The sequence below is a fragment of the Ranitomeya imitator genome, chromosome 1 (assembly GCF_032444005.1).
Source record: "Ranitomeya imitator isolate aRanImi1 chromosome 1, aRanImi1.pri, whole genome shotgun sequence".
Taxonomy (NCBI): Eukaryota; Metazoa; Chordata; class Amphibia; order Anura; family Dendrobatidae; genus Ranitomeya; species Ranitomeya imitator.
In genome coordinates, this window is record NC_091282.1 from 302201211 (window position 1) to 302219954 (window position 18744).

The 18744-nt window shown below is 41.8% G+C and overlaps 1 protein-coding gene across 1 annotated transcript in view; it reads right to left on the reverse strand.

Annotated features, from left to right (window-relative positions):
• The window catches only part of UPB1 (beta-ureidopropionase 1), a 58047-nt gene that overhangs the window by 14145 nt on the left and 25158 nt on the right, over positions 1-18744 (reverse strand). Inside the window, exons 4-5 of the mRNA XM_069757469.1 lie at positions 13381-13475; positions 8247-8408 (exon numbers count right to left, since the gene is read on the reverse strand). Coding sequence (XP_069613570.1) covers positions 8247-8408; positions 13381-13475 — 257 coding nt within the window. The remainder of the gene's footprint in view (positions 1-8246; positions 8409-13380; positions 13476-18744) is intronic.

Consider the following 18744-nt stretch of genomic DNA (forward strand, 5'->3'; position numbering starts at 1 on the left):
AAGTTGAGTGGAAGGAAGAAGTGTGGTAGAAAAAAAGGTGCAGAAGCAAATGGGATAACCGCAAGGATTGTTAAGAAAAGGCCATTCAAAAATTGGGGGGAGATTCACAAGGAGTGGACTGCTGCTGGAGTCATTGCTCCAAGAGCCACCACACACAGACGTATCCAGAACATGGGCTACAAGTGTCGCATTCCTTGTATCAAGCCACTCATGACTAATAGACAACGTCAGAAGCGTCTTACCCGGGCCAAGGAGAAAAAAAAACTGGACTGTTGCTCAGTAGTCCAAGGTGTTGTTTTCAGATGAAGGTAAAATTTTGCATTTAATTTGTAAATCAAGGTCCCAGAGTCTGGAGAAAGAGTGGAGAGGCCACAATCTGAGCTGCTTGAGGTCTAGTGTGAAGTTTCCACAATCTGTGATGGTTGGGCAGCCATGTCATTTGCTGGTGTAGGTCCACTGTGTTTTATCAAGACCAAAGTCAGCACAGCCGTCTATCAGGAAATTTTAGAGCACTTCATGCTTCCCAAGCTTTTTGGAGAATTTCATTCTCCAGCAGGACTTGGCACCTATCTACACTGCAAAAGTACCAGTACCTGGTTTAAAAACAACAGTATCATTGTGCTTGATTGGCCAGCAAACTCACCTGACCTTAACCCCATAGAGAATCTATGAGTTATTGTTAAAGGGAACCTGTCACCCCGGTTTTTCAGTACGAGATAAAAATACTGTTAAATAGGGCCTGAGCTGTGCGTTACTATAGTGTATTTTGTGTACCCTGATTCCACCCCTAAGCTGCCGAAATAACTTACCAAAGTCGCCGTTTTCGCCTGTCAATCAGGCTGGTCAGGTCAGATGGGCGTGGCGACATCGCTGTATCTTCCCCCAGATCTTGCATGTATTTCCGTTGGTGGCGTAGTGGTTTGCGCATGCCCATCTTCTGAACCACTGGGCAGGAGAAGAAAAAACGCGCGATCGGCACTATTTCCCTGGTGATCTGTGGGGGCGGCCATCTTCCTGAGGCCGCGCGTGCGCATATGGAGTCCTCTGCTGCCCGGGGCTTCAGGAAAATGGCCGCAGGATGCCGCGCGTGCGCAGATGGAGATCGCGGTGGCCATTTTCCTGAAGCCGAGTTCGCATCTCAACTTCAGGAAAATGGCCGCCGCGATCTCCATCTGCGCACGCGCGGCATCCCGCGGCCATTTTCCTGAAGCCCCGGGCAGCAGAGGACTCCATATGCGCACGTGCGGTCTCAGGAAGATGGCCGCCCCCACAGATCACCAGGGAAATAGCGCCGATCGCGCGTTTTTTCTTCTCCTGCCCAGTGGATTCAGAAGATGGGCATGCGCAAACCACTACGCCACCAACGGAAATACATGCAAGATCTGGGGGAAGATACAGCGATGTCGTCACACCCATCTAACCTGACCAGCCTGATTGACAGGCGAAAACGGCGACTTTGGTTAAGTCATTTCGGCAGCTTAGGGGTCGAATCAGGGTACACAAAATACACTACACTATAGTAACGCACAGCTCAGGCCCTATTTAACAGTATTTTTATCTCGTACTGAAAAACCGGGGTGACAGGTTCCCTTTAAGAGGAAGAGGAGAGACACCAGACCCAACAGTGCAGATGAGCTGAAGGCTGCTATCAAAGCAACCTGGGCTTCCATAACACCTCAGCAGTGCCACAGGCTGATCGCCTTAATGCCACGCCGCATTGATGCAGTAATTGATACAAAAGGACCTCGACCAAGTATTGAGTGCATTTATTGATCATACATTTCAGTAGGCAAACATTTTGGATTTTAAAATCATTTTTTCAAGCTGATGTTATAAAGTATTCTAATTTACTGATATAATGACTTTTGGGTTTTCATTGGCTGTAAGCCATAATCATCAACACTAACAGAAACAAACACTTGAAATAGATCACTCTATGGCTGCCGTCACACTAGCAGTATTTGGTCAGTATTTTACATCAGTACTTCTCAGCCAAAACCAGGAGTGGGTGATAAATACAGAAGTGGTGCATATGTTTCTGTTATACTTTTCCTCTAATTGTTCCACTCCTGGTTTTGGCCGGCTTCACACTCAGCGTATGAAAATATGGTCCGTTTTTTACGGCCGTAATACGCTGAAAAGTCCCCAAAATAGTGGTCCGTAGCTCCTCCGTAGGCAGGGTGTTTCAGTGTTTTTTGCGCATGGCATCCTCCGTATGTCATCCGTACTGCGTGTTTGCAGGCTTGCAAAGCCGACATACGGTTATACAAGGGATCCATGTGTAAAAAAAAAAAAAAAAAACATATATACTGTATATATATATATATATATATATATATATATATATATACATATATGTCAGTAGACACATATATGTATATATATTAATATTTCATCCAGCGCGATATAGCAGAAAGCCGGTAATTCAATTACCGGCTTTTGCTTTCTCCTTCCTAAACCCGACATGATATGAGACCTGGTTTACATACAGTAAACCATCTCATATCCCCATTTTTTTTTTTTGCATATTCCACACTACTAATGTCAGTAGTGTGTCTATGCAAAATTTGGCCGTTCTAGCTAGTAAATTAAAGGGTTAAATGGTGGAAAAAATTGGCGTGGGCTCCCGCACAATTTTCTCCGCCAGAGTAGTAAAGCCAGTGACTGAGGGCAGATATTAATAGCCTGGAGAGGGTCCACGATTATTGCCCCCCCCTGGCTAAAAACATCTGCCCCCAGCCACCCCAGAAAAGGCACATCTGGAAGATGCGCCTATTCTGGCACTTGGTCACTCTCTTCCCATTCCCGTGTAGTGGTGGGATATGGGGTAATGAAGGGTTAATGTCACCTTGCTATTGTAAGGTGACATTAAGCCAAATTAATAATGGAGAGGCGTCAATTCAGACACCTATCCATTATTAATCCAATACTAGTAAAGGGTTAAAAAAAACACACACATTATTAAAAATTAATTTAATGAAAAAATCACAAAGGTTGTTGTATTAATTTATTCTACTCTCAATCCACTCACTGAAGACCCTCGATCTGTAAATAAAAAAATAAAAATAAACCAACAATATACATACCTTCCAAGGATCTGTCACGTCCAACGATGTAAATCCATCTGAAGGGGTTAAAATATTTTGCAGCCACGAGCTTTGCTAATGCAACGTTGCTCATGTCTGCAAAACCCCGGAGAATGTAGGTAAAGTAGGGTAATGACCTATATTTACCTGCATTTGCGGTGAGGCGCCCTCTGCTGGTTGTTCCTAGATCGTGGGAACTTTCCTAGAAAGCTCCCAGGCTCAAGATCATAAGAGGCGCCCTCTGCTGGTTGTCCTCATATGAACTCGAGCCAGGGAGCTTTCTAGGAAAGTTCCCACGATCTAGGAACAACCAGCAGAGGGCGCCTCACCGCAAATGCAGGTAAATATAGGTCATTGACCTACTTTACCTACATTCTCCGGGGTTTTTGCAGACATGAGCAACGTTGCATTAGCAAAGCTCGTGGCTGCAAAATATTTTAACCCCTTCAGATGGATTTACATCGTTGGACGTGACAGATCCTCGGAAGGTATGTATATTGTTGGTTTATTTTTTTTTTATTTACAGATCGAGGGTCTTCAGTGAGTGGATTGAGAGCAGAATAAATTAATACAACAACCTTTGTGATTTTTTCATTAAATTAATTTTTATTAATGTGTGTGTGCTTTTTTAACCCTTTACTAGTATTGGATTAATAATGGATAGGTGTCAGAATTGACGCCTCTCCATTATTAATTTGGCTTAATGTCACCTTACAATAGCAAGGTGACATTAACCCTTCATTACCCCATATCCCACCACTACACGGGAATGGGAAGAGAGTGGCCAAGTGCCAGAATAGGCGCATCTTCCAGATGTGCCAATTCTGGGGTGGCTGGGGGCAAATGTTTTTAGCCAGGGGGGGCCAATAACCATGGACCCTCTCCAGGCTATTAATATCTGCCCTCAGTCACTGGCTTTACTACTCTGGCGGAGAAAATTGTGCGGGAGCCCACGCCAATTTTTTCCGCCATTTAACCCTTTAATTTACTAGCTAGAACGGCCAAATTTTGCATAGACACACTACTGACATTAGTAGTGTGGAATATGCAAAAAAAATGGGGATATGAGATGGTTTACTTTATGTAAACCAGGTCTCATATCATGTCGGGTTTAGGAAGGAGAAAGCAAAAGCCGGTAATTGAATTACCGGCTTTCTGCTATATCGCGCTGGATGAAGTAATAATATATATACATATATGTGTCTAATGACATATATATATATATACCTATTCTATGTGTACACATTTATTCTACCTATTCTACTGTAAGCTGTCAGTGTGATTTTACTGTACACCGCACTGAATTACCGGCTTTTCTCTCTAACACCGCTGCGTATTCCTCGCAAGTCACACTGCTGGTCCGTGTGTAATCCGTATTTTTGGGGCTTCTATAGACTTTCATTGACGTTTTATTTGCGCAATACAGTGACAAACGCAGCATGCTGCGATTTTGTACGGCCGTAGAAAGCCGTATAATACTGATCAGGAAAATACGGCAGATAGGAGCAGGGGCATAGAGAATAATTGTGCCGTATTTTATGCAAGTTTTACGGACGTAGTTTCTGCGCTCTTACGTCCGTAAAACTCGCTAGTGTGAGGCCGGCCTTTGGCTGAGAAATACTGATGTAAAATACTGACCAAATACTGCTAGTGTGACGGCAGCCTATATAATATGAGTTTCACTTTTAGTATTGAAGAACTGAAATAAATTAACTTTTTGATGATATTCTAAATTTTGTGAGAAGCACCTGTCTGTATAAGACAGAATCTTTCTGCTGCTTTTTTTCTATTTAATCTGACAGCAGCATAATATAGAGCAAGAGAGCCTGATTACAGCAATGTGTCACTTATAAGGCTGTGTGCTGTAGTTTTAATACAATCAGTATTATATCAGCAGTAGATTATCACTGCCTGAACAGGTCTCATACGCACTGCAGTCCAGTTAATCTGTGTGACCCTGCCCCCACCACTGATTAGCAGCTTGCTGACAATGTGCAGTGTACACAGGAAGCTGTAGATCAGTGGTGTCGGTGGGGTTATACACAGCTCAGCATTCATAGCACTGCTACATCTACAACAGAGAAGACAGGGATTCTATAAAAACTACACCAAGCAGTTCAGTAAGTGACACATCGCTGGAATCAGGCTCTCATGTCCTATATTATGCTGCTCTCAGATTATGCAGCAAAAACCTGCTGACGGATTCTATTTAAGAAGTATTCAAAATATTCTGTATAAATGTTATTTATTGTAAAATTATCAGTTATATCTGAACACATCATAGTTTCCAAAATCTCTGCTTACTGTCATTAAAGAGAAAAACTCTGTTTTCTTTGAGTGAATGAAGATCTGTTGGATACACGGGTAGAGAACTAATTACAATTATAATATCTGCCTCTTTTCACAAATACAATATCTGCGTGTCCACCACATGACCATGACATTCTAAAAACTCTGGAAAAAAAGGGTTTATTTTCCTATTCAATGATAGCAAGAAGAGATCTTGAAAACCATCAGGAATTGATTACAAAATGTCATTTTACAAAAGATTTACTTGCTGCAATAAGGCTGGTTTCACATTGGCGTTTTTTCGGGTGCGTTTTTGCGGTAAAAAACGCAAAAAAACGCATGGTGAAAAAACGCATGTAAACGCGTGTAAACGCTGCGTTTTTTTGATGCATGCGTTTTTGCATGTGGTGAAAAAAACGCGGCGTTTTACCGCATTTACATGCGTTTTTTCATGCGTTTGCGTTTTTTAAACGCATGCAGAAAAATGTGTGACAACTGCCAATCATCAAAATAAAGTAAAAAACCCACTATAAACAGAAATAGTTAGGGTTAGGGGTAGGGGTAGGGTTAGGGGTAGGGATCATAACCCTAACCCTAAAGGGATCCTACCCCTAACCCTACCCCTAACCCTAACCCTACCCCTAACCCTAACCGTACCCCTAACCCTAACCCTAAGGGATCCTAACCCTAACCCTACCCCTAACCCTAACCCTACCCCTAACCCTACCCCTAAGGGATCCTACCCCTAACCCTACCCCTAACCCTAACCCTAAGGGATCCTAACCCTAACCCTACCCCTAACCCTACCCCTAACCCTAAGGGATCCTAACCCTACCCCTAACCCTAACCCTACCCCTAACCCTAACCATAAAGGGATTAGGGTTAGGGTTAGGATCCCTTAGGGTTAGGGTTAGGGGTAGGGTTAGGGGTAGGGTTAGGGTTAGGATCCCTTAGGGTTAGGGGTAGGGTTAGGGGTAGGGTTAGGGGTAGGGTTAGGGTTAGGATCCCTTAGGGTTAGGGGTAGGGTTAGGGGTAGGGTTAGAGGTAGGGTTAGGGGTAGGGTTAGGTTCCCTTTATCACCTTTATGCTGGGGGGTGGCATATCAGTGTGTTTTCTGGTTTTTTAATAAAAAAACGCATGCGTTTTTTACTGCAAAAAACGCATGCACCAAAAAACGCATGCGTCCCCATTGACTCCAATGTATTTTTTGACCCAAAAAAAACGCATGAAAACGCATGCGTTTTTTTTTGGTCCAAAAAACGCTTCTAAAAATACTACAAGTAGCATTTCAGAAAATGAACGCATGCAGTAAAAAAACGCATGCGTCAAAAAACGCGACCAAACGCGTACACAAAAAAAGCATGCGTTTTCAATGTTAAAGATAGGAAAAAAAAACGCATGCGTTTTTTTGAAAAAAAACGCTGCAGACAAAAACGCAAGTGTGAAACCACCCTAAGAATTTGCCTTTAAGCATCTTGATCCATATTAGTCTACAATTAATTCTTTATGTATAACAATAGCGGGGTTCGCCAAGCTTAAACATTCATGGCATCATCACATCATGTGCGTCTCATCATTCATTTGTAAGAGAAAATGTTGAGCTATGAGAGCACTTTCCTATGTGAAAGATTAATTATTAATAATTCCATCTGCTCGTACACATTCGATTAATATTGGCAAATCTTAGTCATCTAATGAGTATGACTGACTATTTCCTTGGCAGAAGATGTCGGGGGAATCTTAATTACGCTGGATTATTTCTTCTGCCAGAAGTCACGGTCAGAACAGAAATAACCATGACCACTAATCCGAGCTGTGGGTGGATCATCAGCTACTGTATGTGTCTGTATACGGACTGACCGCTGGCCTTATTCATCATTGGAGTTTTCCCAGTTTTTTGCATCTCTAAATTAGTGATTTTTTTCAATTTGAGACAAACTCTTCAACAATTTCCATTTTTAAAAAAGTTCATTTGTTGTTTAGTCAGGGATCTGATTTTTATGCCAATGTGGCTTTTCAAGATGTTTTAGACCAATTCACCAATTGTAACTTTTTGGCCACATTTACCCGTTCAGTATTTGGTCAGTATTTTACATCAGTATTTGTAAGCCAAAACCGGGTCAGGAACAATCAGAGGAAAAGTAGAATAGAAACATATGCACCACTCCTGCATTTATCACCCACTCCTGGTTTTGGCTTACAAATACTGATGTAAAATACTGACCAAATACTGCTAGTGTGGACGTGGGCTTTAAGGGAACCTGTCACCTGAATTTGGCGGGACCGGTTTTCGGTCATATGGGAGGAGTTTTCGGGTGTTTGATTCACCCTTTCCTTACCCGCTGGCTGCATGCTGGCCGCAATATTGGATTGAAGTTCATTCTATGTCCCCCGTAGTACTCGGCTGCGCAAGGCAAGGTGAGTCCAGGCATTTATACAGACCATTCCATCTGAACCTGGTCTAAGTCAGGGAAAGATCGGTGGTGGTATTACTTTTTTATTGATGGCCAATCCTTAATATAGGCAATCAATATCCCATCAGCTCCAACAGTTCTATAGTGGTCACTGCCGGGTAATTCAACTGAATAGGTGGATCTGTAGTACCAGGCCGCGGACACTATAGATTTGATAGACCTGCTGTGTTCTGGCAGCATCCGAGAAGTTCCAGGTGATAGGTGGGGTTTCTGTGTTGTATCCCCACCGATCTGATATTGATGGCCTATCCTAAGGATAAAAAAGCGGTGGCCAACCGCAATGATACCATGGATGCGTGTGAATTCAGCTGACTGCATATGGCCCATTCCTTCCATTATATATCATAATATTACATGCTGAATATGTAGCTGTTATTAAACACTGCGGTAATGTCACCTCGTTGAAGTCTCCTATCCTCGGGATATGATTTTTGCGGCTCTTGCCCAGGACGGCTCCAGTATTTGATATGACCACAGCAGTGTTCCATAATACGTCTCCATGTAACTCATCCCTCTCCAGTATTGGAGACACAATTACCATGTTGTACTTCTTTGCAAGCTGAAAGGGTCAAAAAAAAAAAAGCACTTATGTAAAAAGTAATACAAAACGGATTGCAGCTACAATGATTCCATTTGTGACCATTTATCGGTCAAAATTATCACTTATTTTAAGATTTTAGTAAAGGTATGACGTCTCCCTATATTCGAAGTGGAAGAAATCTATTGACGACACTAATAAAAAAAGAAAAAAGAAGGTCTTGCAATATAAAAATGAGCTTAAGATAAAGGGGGATGGGGGCCTGTTGTGCACTTAGAATAAAATCTCTCGGAAACTCTGGATTTTGACAATATCTGAAATGCGCCAGAATGAGTACAGACACATTGCAGTATTATGGCTCGCTTTGTATGAAATTAGACAGAAAAAAAATGATGTCATGTTCTAAGGGTGAATATCACCACCTACATGGGGCCCGAATCATCATTTGTGATTTATTGAAGTGACTTTTCTTTATTTTTTTTTGGCTTGTGTCATTTGTTGACATTTGTGCACCAAATTCTTCAAAATGGAGAATGCCGTGAATTTGGCGCAAAATCAAATAAATGTTCTTTATTTTTGTATTTGACCAATTTGACTTAAATCAAAATTCTCAAATCCTTAAAAAAAAAGTCAGAAACATGCACCAAATTGGAAACTCCACCAGAAACCTTACTCCAGACAGTGACTGGAGTGGGATGCGCCAAATAAAAATGCAACACTTGGTAAAAGTCTCATTGATGAACTATCTAACACAGATGTATAAGCAAAGTTGTAGAGTAAGAATCCAAAAAGAAAGACAACTTAAGTGGTGCACAACATATCAAATAAAATACGCAAATACTAAAGCTGCTAAAAACGAGCAAATTACTCCAGAGAAGTGGAGAAACAACAATGATGAATTGGGGCCATGGAGTCTGTCGTAGCCTGTACAGCAGTGCAGATTGTGGCACTGACCCCGTGTGTGAGCCCTATCATTACATTTCCTTCTCCCAAGCAAAAAGAGGGTTTGTTCAAGATAAGAACCATATGCACCACTAGTGTCCATTCATCCTGACTACTGATGAGCGACCATGCTAGAATAAGGTGATATTCGAGCATGCTCAGGTACTGAGCGAGTGTCTTCGGCATGCTCGAAGAATATGTTCGACAGCTGCCACACATGCAGGGACTGCCTAATAAACAGACAATCCCTGCATGTGATGCGGCTGTCGAACAGTTGCGAGACATGCAGCCGCGGGGACTTGAAAATATTATCTGAGCACACCTAAGATATTCAGCACCCAAGCATGCTCAGATAACACCTTATCCTAGCACGCTCCGTCCCTTCGTGACTTGAATAGGGATCAGCTGAAATACCAAACACAGCCAAGGTTGCCAGCTTCTCTGCCTGTTGCTGGGTGTTAGGCCGGAGTCACACACAACGTATAAAAATACGGTCCGTTTTTGATGGCCGAGATATGCAGAAAATGTCCTGAACAGTGATCCGTATTCAATGCGAGGATGCGATTTTTTTCTCCAAAAATTATCCGTGTGTCATTCGTATGGCATTAGTATGGCATCTGTACGGCGAGATTTTCTCGCCGCCTTGCAAAATGGACATAGAATGGATCCATTACCTCAAATATTCGTAAAAACATATATACAGTCTATATACAGTACAGACCAAAAGTTTGGACACACCTTCTCATTTAAAGATTTTTCTGTATTTTCATGACTATGAAAATTGTACATTCACACTGAAGGCATCAAAACTATGAATTAACACATGTGGAATTATATACTTAACAAAAAAGTGTGAAACAACTGAAAATATGTCTTAAATTCTAGGTTCTTCAAAGTAGCCACCTTTTGCTTTGATGACTGCTTTGCACACTCTTGGCATTCTATTGATGAGCTTCAAGAGGTAGTCACGGAGAATGGCTTTCCCTTCACAGGTGTGCCCTGTCAGGTTTAATAAGTGGGATTTCTTGCTTTATAAATGGGGTTGGGACCATCAGTTGTGTTGTGCAGAAGTCTGGTGGATACACAGCTGATAGTCCTTATTAAGGCAAGAAAAAAGCAGCTAAGTAAAGAAAAACGAGTGGCCATCGTTACTTTAAGAAATGAAGGTCAATCAGTCTGAAAAATTGGGAAAACTTTGAAAGTGTCCCCAAGTGCAGTGGCAAAAACCATCAAGCGCTGCAAAGAAACTGGCTCACATGAGGACCTCCCCAGGAAAGGAAGACCAAGAGTCACCTCTGCTTCTGATGATAAGTTTATCCGAGTCACCAGCCTCAGAAATCGCAGGTTATCAGCAGCTCAGATTAGAGACCAGGTCAATGCCACACAGAGTTCTAGCAGCAGACACATCTCTACAACAACTGTTAAGAGGAGACTTTGCGCAGCAGGCCTTCATGTTAAAATAGCTGCTAGGAAACCACTGCTAAGGACAGGCAACAAGCAGAAGAGACTTGTTTGGGCTAAAGAACACAAGGAATGGACATTAGGCCAGTGGAAATATGTGCTTTGGTCTGATGAGTGCAAATTTGAGATCTTTGGTTCCAACCACCGTGTCTTTGTGCGACGCAGAAAAGGTGAACGGATGGACTCTACATGCCTGGTTCCCACCGTGAAGCATGGAGGAGGAGGTGTGATGGTGTGGAGGTGCTTTTCTGGTGACACTGTTGGGGATTTATTCAAATTTGAAGGCATACTGAACCAGCATGGCTACCACAGCATCTTGCAGCGGCATGCTATTCCATCCGGTTTGCGTTTAGTTGGACCATCATTTATTTTTCAACAGGACAATGACCCCAAACACACCTCCAGGCTGTGTAAGGGCTATTTGACCAAGAAGGAGAGTGATGGGGTGCTACGCCAGATGACCTGGCCTCCACAGTCACCGGACCTGAACCCAATCGAGATGGTTTGGGGTGAGCTGGACCACAGAGTGAAGGCAAAATGGCCAACAAGTGCTAAGCATCTCTGGGAACTCCTTCAAGATTGGTGGAAAACCATTCCCGGTGACTACCTCTTGAAGCTCATCAAGAGAATGTCAAGAGTGTGCAAAGCAGTCAAAGAAAAAGGTGGCTACTTTGAAGAACCTAGAATATAAGACATAACAAAAAAGTGTGAAACAATTGAAATTAAGTATATAATTCCACATGTGTTAATTCATAGTTTTGATGCCTTCAGTGTTAACGTACAATTTTCATAGTCATGAAAATACAGAAAAATCTATAAATGAGAAGGTGTGTCCAAACTTTGGGTCTGTACTGTATATATACATATATTTCATATAGCGCTAGATAGCAGAAAAGCCGGTAATTCAATTGCCGGCGTTTGCTATCTCCTTATCAAACCCGACAGGATATGAGACATGGTTAACATACAGTAAACCATTTCATATCCCTTATTTTTTTTTTTTTACATATTCCTCACTAGTAATGTTAGAAGTGTCTGTGTGCAGAATTTGGGGGCTCTGTTAAAATAAAGGGTTAAATCACAGAAAAAACTGGCGTGGGCTCCCGCGCAATTTTCTCCGCCAGAGTGGGAAAGCCAATGGCTGAGGGCAGATATTAATAGCCTAGAGAGGGACCATGGTTATTGGCTCCCCCCCAGCCACCCCAGAAAAGGCACACCTGTAAGATGCGCCTATTCTGGCACTTGGCCTCTCTCTTCCCACTCCCGAGTAGAGGTGGGATATGGGGTAATAAAGGGTTAATGTCACCTTGCCATTGTAAGGTGACATTAAGCCTGGTTAATAATGGAGAGGTGTCAATGAGACCTATACTATACCTATACTATGTGTAGACATTAATTTTATCTGTTCTATTCTAACCTGTCAGTGTGATTTTACTGTACATCGCACTGAATTGCCGGCTTTTCTATAGAACACCGCTGCATATTTCTCGCAAGTCACTCTGATGGTCCGTGTGTAATCCGATTTTTTTCTCGCACCCATAGACTTGCATTGGCGATTCTTGGTCGATATACGCTGAATACTCGGATCCTGAATACAGCCGAGAAAACAACGGATAATAGGAGCTGCCCCATAGATTAACATTGAGCCGAGTGCTGTGCGATTTTTTATCGCATTGCACTCGTCCGTATTACGGTCTAGTGTGACTCCGGCCTTAGTTCCAACCTGCCTGATGTCAGCATTGCCCATTTACTGACTTTCATTTGTGAATTACCCTCAATTATGGTTGCTGCCCACTTATCAGATGCACCATGCTTCTAGTATCAATATGTTTCTTTTTATTTTGTAAGGCAATGGAGACGTATGCAAGTGTTGGTATACAAGTGCAATCGCTAAACCCCTTTTGACAGTATTGTATTATTTTTTAAATGGGAGATTAAGAAAATCACATGGCCGAACTTAGCACAATGAAACTTGTAGCTTCGTCAACCACTGAACAAAGTTTTGGGACATTTTAAAAAAGAATTTAGGAAGTTTGTACAAAACCGTAAAAGATCCATTTTGAAAGTCACCATTTAGCAAAAGGAATATGTCAAACTGTTTTTTTTTCCCAAGAATTGAAATATTAACGGTTTAATAAAAAATGTTTCACCAAAACACAATTGTAGGAAACGAAGTGTAAGGTGAAGGGTCACAAGCAATATTCATATATTGGGGAGTTAGAAGACAAAGCTGTAGGTGACTTTCATTAACAGGCCCTTTATGGACGGAGGTGATCCATCACACAGCGGTCATAGGAGTGCCGGGCTCCATAGCGCTGACCAGATCTATGGTTGGACAGCTGCAGCTCATACATGAAGTGGTTACAAGTGCACTAGGAAATTACTGTATATACAATTGCTAAACATGGGATTGAATTACTTTCCTCAGAGATCAGACGACACTTCCCAGAGACACGTCGGCTAGAGATCACTGAGAAGTGACACAACTACATGTTAGATCTCATTGAAATAAAATGCACATGATTCTTAATATTACCTTATGTATAAAAACACCCCCAATCTGTGAGAAAATAGTTAGCATTAGTTTTACCTCCTGGCAGAACTTAGTGGTGACTCCATTTTCAGCCGACTCTGCAAACTCTGTCCACGGCAGTCGCTCCCTTGTGCAGAATGCAAAAGGCATAGCTGGAAACATATCATGGGGATGGTTCAAGACAAGTGTGCAAAAAGTGAAAAACCTTACTATAAAGGGGCAAATACTGTAGAATTAGGGTTTAGCAAGTATTTATTTATCGAGTTACAAATTCTTTCTTTTTGTTCACTGCTTTATATATTTCCTCTAACAATCAAGAGGCTCATGACCAGTTATAATACTAGCATAGAAAATCATATGTAATCATATGGAACCTTAGAAGTACTGCCACTGTCCAATCAGAAGACTGCAAAACAGACTTCAGGAAAAAAAGCTCTCCTGTGAGAAAGCTCCCACGATCTATGAACAGCCAGCAGAGGGCGCCTCACCGCAAATGCAGGTAAATATAGGTCATTGACCTACTTTACCTTCATTGCCCGGGGTTTTGCAGGGAGGAGTAGCGTTGCATTAGCAGAACTCCTGGCTGCAAAATGTTTTAACCCCTTCAGAAGGATTTACATCGTTGGACTTTATAGATCTGCGGAAGGTATGTATATTGTTGGTTTATTATGTTTTTTTATTTACAGATCGAGGGTCTTCAGTGATTGGATTGGGCGTTAAATAAAATATTACAACAACCTTTGATTTTATTTCATTAAAATAATTTTTAATAATGTGTTTGTGTAATTTTTTAACCCTTTACTAGTATTGGATTAATAATGGATAGGTGTCATAATTGACGCCTCTCCATTATTAATTAGGCTTAATGTCACCTTACAATAGCAAGGTGGCATTAACCCTTCATTACCCCATATCCCACCACTACACGGGAATGGGAAGAGAGTGGCCAAGTGCCAGAATAGGCGCATCTTCCAGATGTGCCTTTTCTGGGGTGGCTGGGGGCAGGTATTTTTAGCCAGGGGGGGCCAATAACCATGGACCCTCTCCAGGCTATTAATATCTGCCCTCAGTCACTGGCTTTACTACTCTGGCGGAGAAAATTGCGCGGGAGCCCACGCCAATTTTTTCCGCCATTTAACCCTTAAATATAATAGCTAGAACGGCCAAATTTTGCATAGACACACTACTGACATTAGTAGTGTGGAATATGCAAAAAAAATGGTGATATGAGATGGTTTACTGTATGTAAACCAGGTCTCATATCATGTCGGGTTTAGGAAGGAGAAAGCAAAAGCCGGTAATTGAATTACCAGCTTTAAAGCTGTCTCGCGCTGCATTAAATATATATATATATATATATATATATATATAGGTGTCTCCCTGACATATATATATGTATATATACCTATTCTATGTGTATATATCTACTCCTATCTAACCTGTCTGTGTGATTTTACTGTACTCTGCGCTGAATTACCGGCTTTTCAAAGGAGACCCGTGCGTAAAAATCGGACAGCAATACGAATGTCATACGGATGTTGCGATAAAAAAAAATCGCATGACACTCGCATGACACTCGCATGGCACTCGCAGACGTTACATCAGTTTTTTCGGTCCGTAAATCGGACCGTTTTTTTCTCACACAAGTGGAAAGGGGCCCTTAGAGTACAAGTCTGCAATTCTTCTCTGACCGCAGACTCATGAATCGTCACATCATGCTCACTGCACGCTGTGAGGATTTCCCGACATTGGGAGGGCGCATGACCGCAAGTATGTGATTTGCATACATGCAGTCACATGCTGACTAGACGTGCATGAATGGAGTGTGATCGGGCACGTCTAGTCAGAAAGTAGTCAGAAGTATGCATATTGTATACTTGTAGTCACTTAACTACTTGCTCCTGGTACCGGAGAATCCTCACAGTGCGCAGTGTGCGCGATCCATGAGGATGAAATTGCTCTATACAATTTGTTGTGCAATTTCTCCTGAGCATGCCGATACTCAATATGTGGAGTAAAACCACTGTTTGGGTGCACGGCAGGGCTTGGAAATGAAGGAGCGCCATTTGACTTTTTGAATGTAAAATTTGCTGGAATAATTAGGCCGGGGTCACACTAGAGAGGAATACGGACGTATGAGAGGCGCAAAAACTACGCATTGCACACGGACCATTGTTTCTCTATGGTGCAGCTCCTATCTGCCATATATTTCTCAGCTGTATTTTATGGGCTGAGAAAATCGTGTATTGCACAAAAAATCCGCCAATGAAAGTCTATGGGGCGAGAAAAATACGGATTACACACAGACCACCAGTGTAACTTGAGAGAAATTCGCAGCGGTGTTCTAGAGAAAAGCCGGCAATTCAGTGCGGTGTACAGTAAAATCACACTGACAGGTTAGAATAGCTAAAATAAATGTGTGCGATATATATATATATATATATATATATATATATATATATATATATATATATATATATATATATTTATATTTAATACAGAGCTAGATAGCAGAAAAGCCGGTAATTCAATTGCCGTCTTTTGCTATCTCCCTATCAAACCCGACAGGATATAAGACATGGTTTACATACAGTAAACCATTTCATATTCGTTATTTTTTTACAGATATTAATAGCCTAGAGAGGGACCATGGTTATTGCCCCACTCCACCTGACTAAAAACATCAGGGGGAGTGGGGCACTCTCTTCCCACTCCCCTGTAGCGGTGGGATATGGGGAAATAAAGGGTTAATGTCACCTTGCTAATGTAAGGTGACATTAAGCCTGGTTAATAATGGAGAGATGTCAATAAGACACCTATCCATTATTAACCCCTTTACCCCCAAGGGTGGTTTGCACATTAATGATCAGGCCAATTTTTACAATTCTGACCACTGTCCCTTTATGAAGTTATAACTCGGGAACGCTTCAACTGAGTGATTCTGACATTGTTTTCTCGTGACATATTGTACTTCATGATAGTGGTAAAATTTCTTTGATATTACCTGTGTTTATTTGTGAAAAAAACTGAAAATTTTGAAAATTGCACAATTTTCCAACTTTGAATTTTTATGCAATTAAATCACAGAGATATGTCACACAAAATAATTAATACGTAACATTTCCCACATGTCTACTTTACATCAGCACAATTTTGGAATCAAAATTTTTTATGTTAGGGAGTTATAAGGGTTAAAATTTGACCAGCAATTTCTAATTTTTACAACACCATTTTTTTTAGGGACCACATCACATTTGAAGTCATTTTGAGGGGTCTATATGATAGAAAATGCCCAAGTGTGACACCATTCTAAAAACTGCACCCCTCAAGGTTCTCAAAAGCACATTCAAGAAGTTTATTAACCCTTCAGGTGTTTCACAGGAATTTTTGGAATGTTTAAATAAAAATGAACATTTAACTTTTTTTCACAAAAATTATCTTTTCGTCCCCAATTTTTTATTTTCCCAAGGGTACGAGAAGAAATTGGACCCCTAAAGTTGTTGTACAATTTGTCCTGAGTACGCCGATACCCGACATGTGGGGGTAAACCACTGTTTGGGCGCATGGGAGAGCTCGGAAGGGAAGGAGCACCGTTTGACTTTTCAATGCAAAATTGACAGTAATTGAGATGGGACGCCATGTTGCGTTTGGAGAGCCACTGATGTGCCTAAACATTGAAACCCCCCACAAGTGACACCATTTTGGAAAGTAGACTGTTATGATCAGGTGGCCTTGGAGCAGCATGAAAAGACCTTCGCTGGAGCAGTGGTAACTTTACTGACCGCAAACCCTGATCCTATCACCACAACTAGAAGTAGCCGTGGGGTGTGCCTAACCAGACCTAGACACCTCGACACAGCCTAAGGACTACATATCCCTAAAGATGGAAATTGGAAAACTCTCTTGCCTCAGAGTAGACCCCCAAAGGATAGGTAGCCCCCCACAAATAATGACTGTGAGTAGGAGAGGAAAAACACACACAGACAGAAAACAGGGATAAGCAAAGGAGGCCACTTCTACCGAGATAGGAAAGGATAGTACAGGATACTATGCGGTCAGCATAAAACACTACAAAATATCCACAGCAGAAAAATAGAAAAACTCCACCACCTAACTAAAGATGTGGAGAGTATATCTGCGACTACAGCGAGTCCAACTAGACTGAGAAAAACATCAGGCACAGTCTAGCAGGAACAAAATAGAAACAAGATAAGCACAGAAAATAAACACACAGCAGTGTGTCTAAAAAATGAAGCAAAACACTTATCTTTGCTGAATTGTCAGCAAGCAGGAGAGGCCAGGCAGAGGACCAACACTTCCAAAGGAACATTGACTACTGGCAAGGACTAATGAGTCCTGCACAGCTAAATACCCCAGTCAGAATTGCAATTAGCCGAAACACCTGTCCAAGACTGCTGCTCAGGAATAACTGCATTACCATCAACAACCACCGGAGGGAGCCCAAGAGCAGAATTCACAACAGTAGACCCCCTAAGGAACTTATCTAGATGTGTGGTGAGCACTTTGACCCACCAAGGGCTTCACAGAAGTTTATAATGCAGAGCCGTAAAAATAAAACAAAAATTTTTTCCCACAAAAATTATTTTTTAGCCCCCAGTTTTGTATTTTTCCAAGGGTAACAGGAGAAATTAGACCCTAAATGTTGTTGTCCAATTTGTCCTGAGTACGCTGACACCTGATATGTGGGGGGAAACCACTGTTTGAGCACATGGCAGAGCTCGGAAGGGAAGGAGCATCATTTGGAATGCAGACTTAGATGGATTGGTCTGTGTTCTGTCCCCACATGAGGCGAATGGAGGTGTGGTTGATTAATAAGTGTTGTGAGAGAGAAACGTACCTCCGTATTTCTTCGATGTGAGGCAGACAGGACCAATGCTGCTCAGCATCTGAAGAGATGATGCACTCCAGGGATTGTGTAATCCAGACTTGTTTATTTTGTAGATCTGGACATACAGCGTATAACTGGTAATACAGAACTTCTCCAGAAATGCAGGGTAGACAGGGTACAGTAAGATGTAGCACCAAGTATGACTGCAAGTGTGAGCAGCATGAGAGAGTGGTCAAAAGACTGATGCCTTCCTAAGCCCAGTTCAAAAGCACGTCCTCTCACAACAGAAAGTAAACTGGAAATGGCTGCCAGAGGAAGAGAAGATTTGACCCCTGAACCGGATGTAAGACATGCCCACAAGAAATACATGAAAAACAAGCTGCCATACAGAAAAAGGCCATTGGGTGGCAGCAGAGTAAAATATAACAACATACATGGAAACTGAGGAATATACATGGAACAGCACACTCCCCGTCTGAAATTCCGAAAGGGATTTCACTATATCAATGTCCTTAAAAAGTCCAACAACCTAGAAAATGAAACCAAACATGCATGTAATGCAATAATAACTT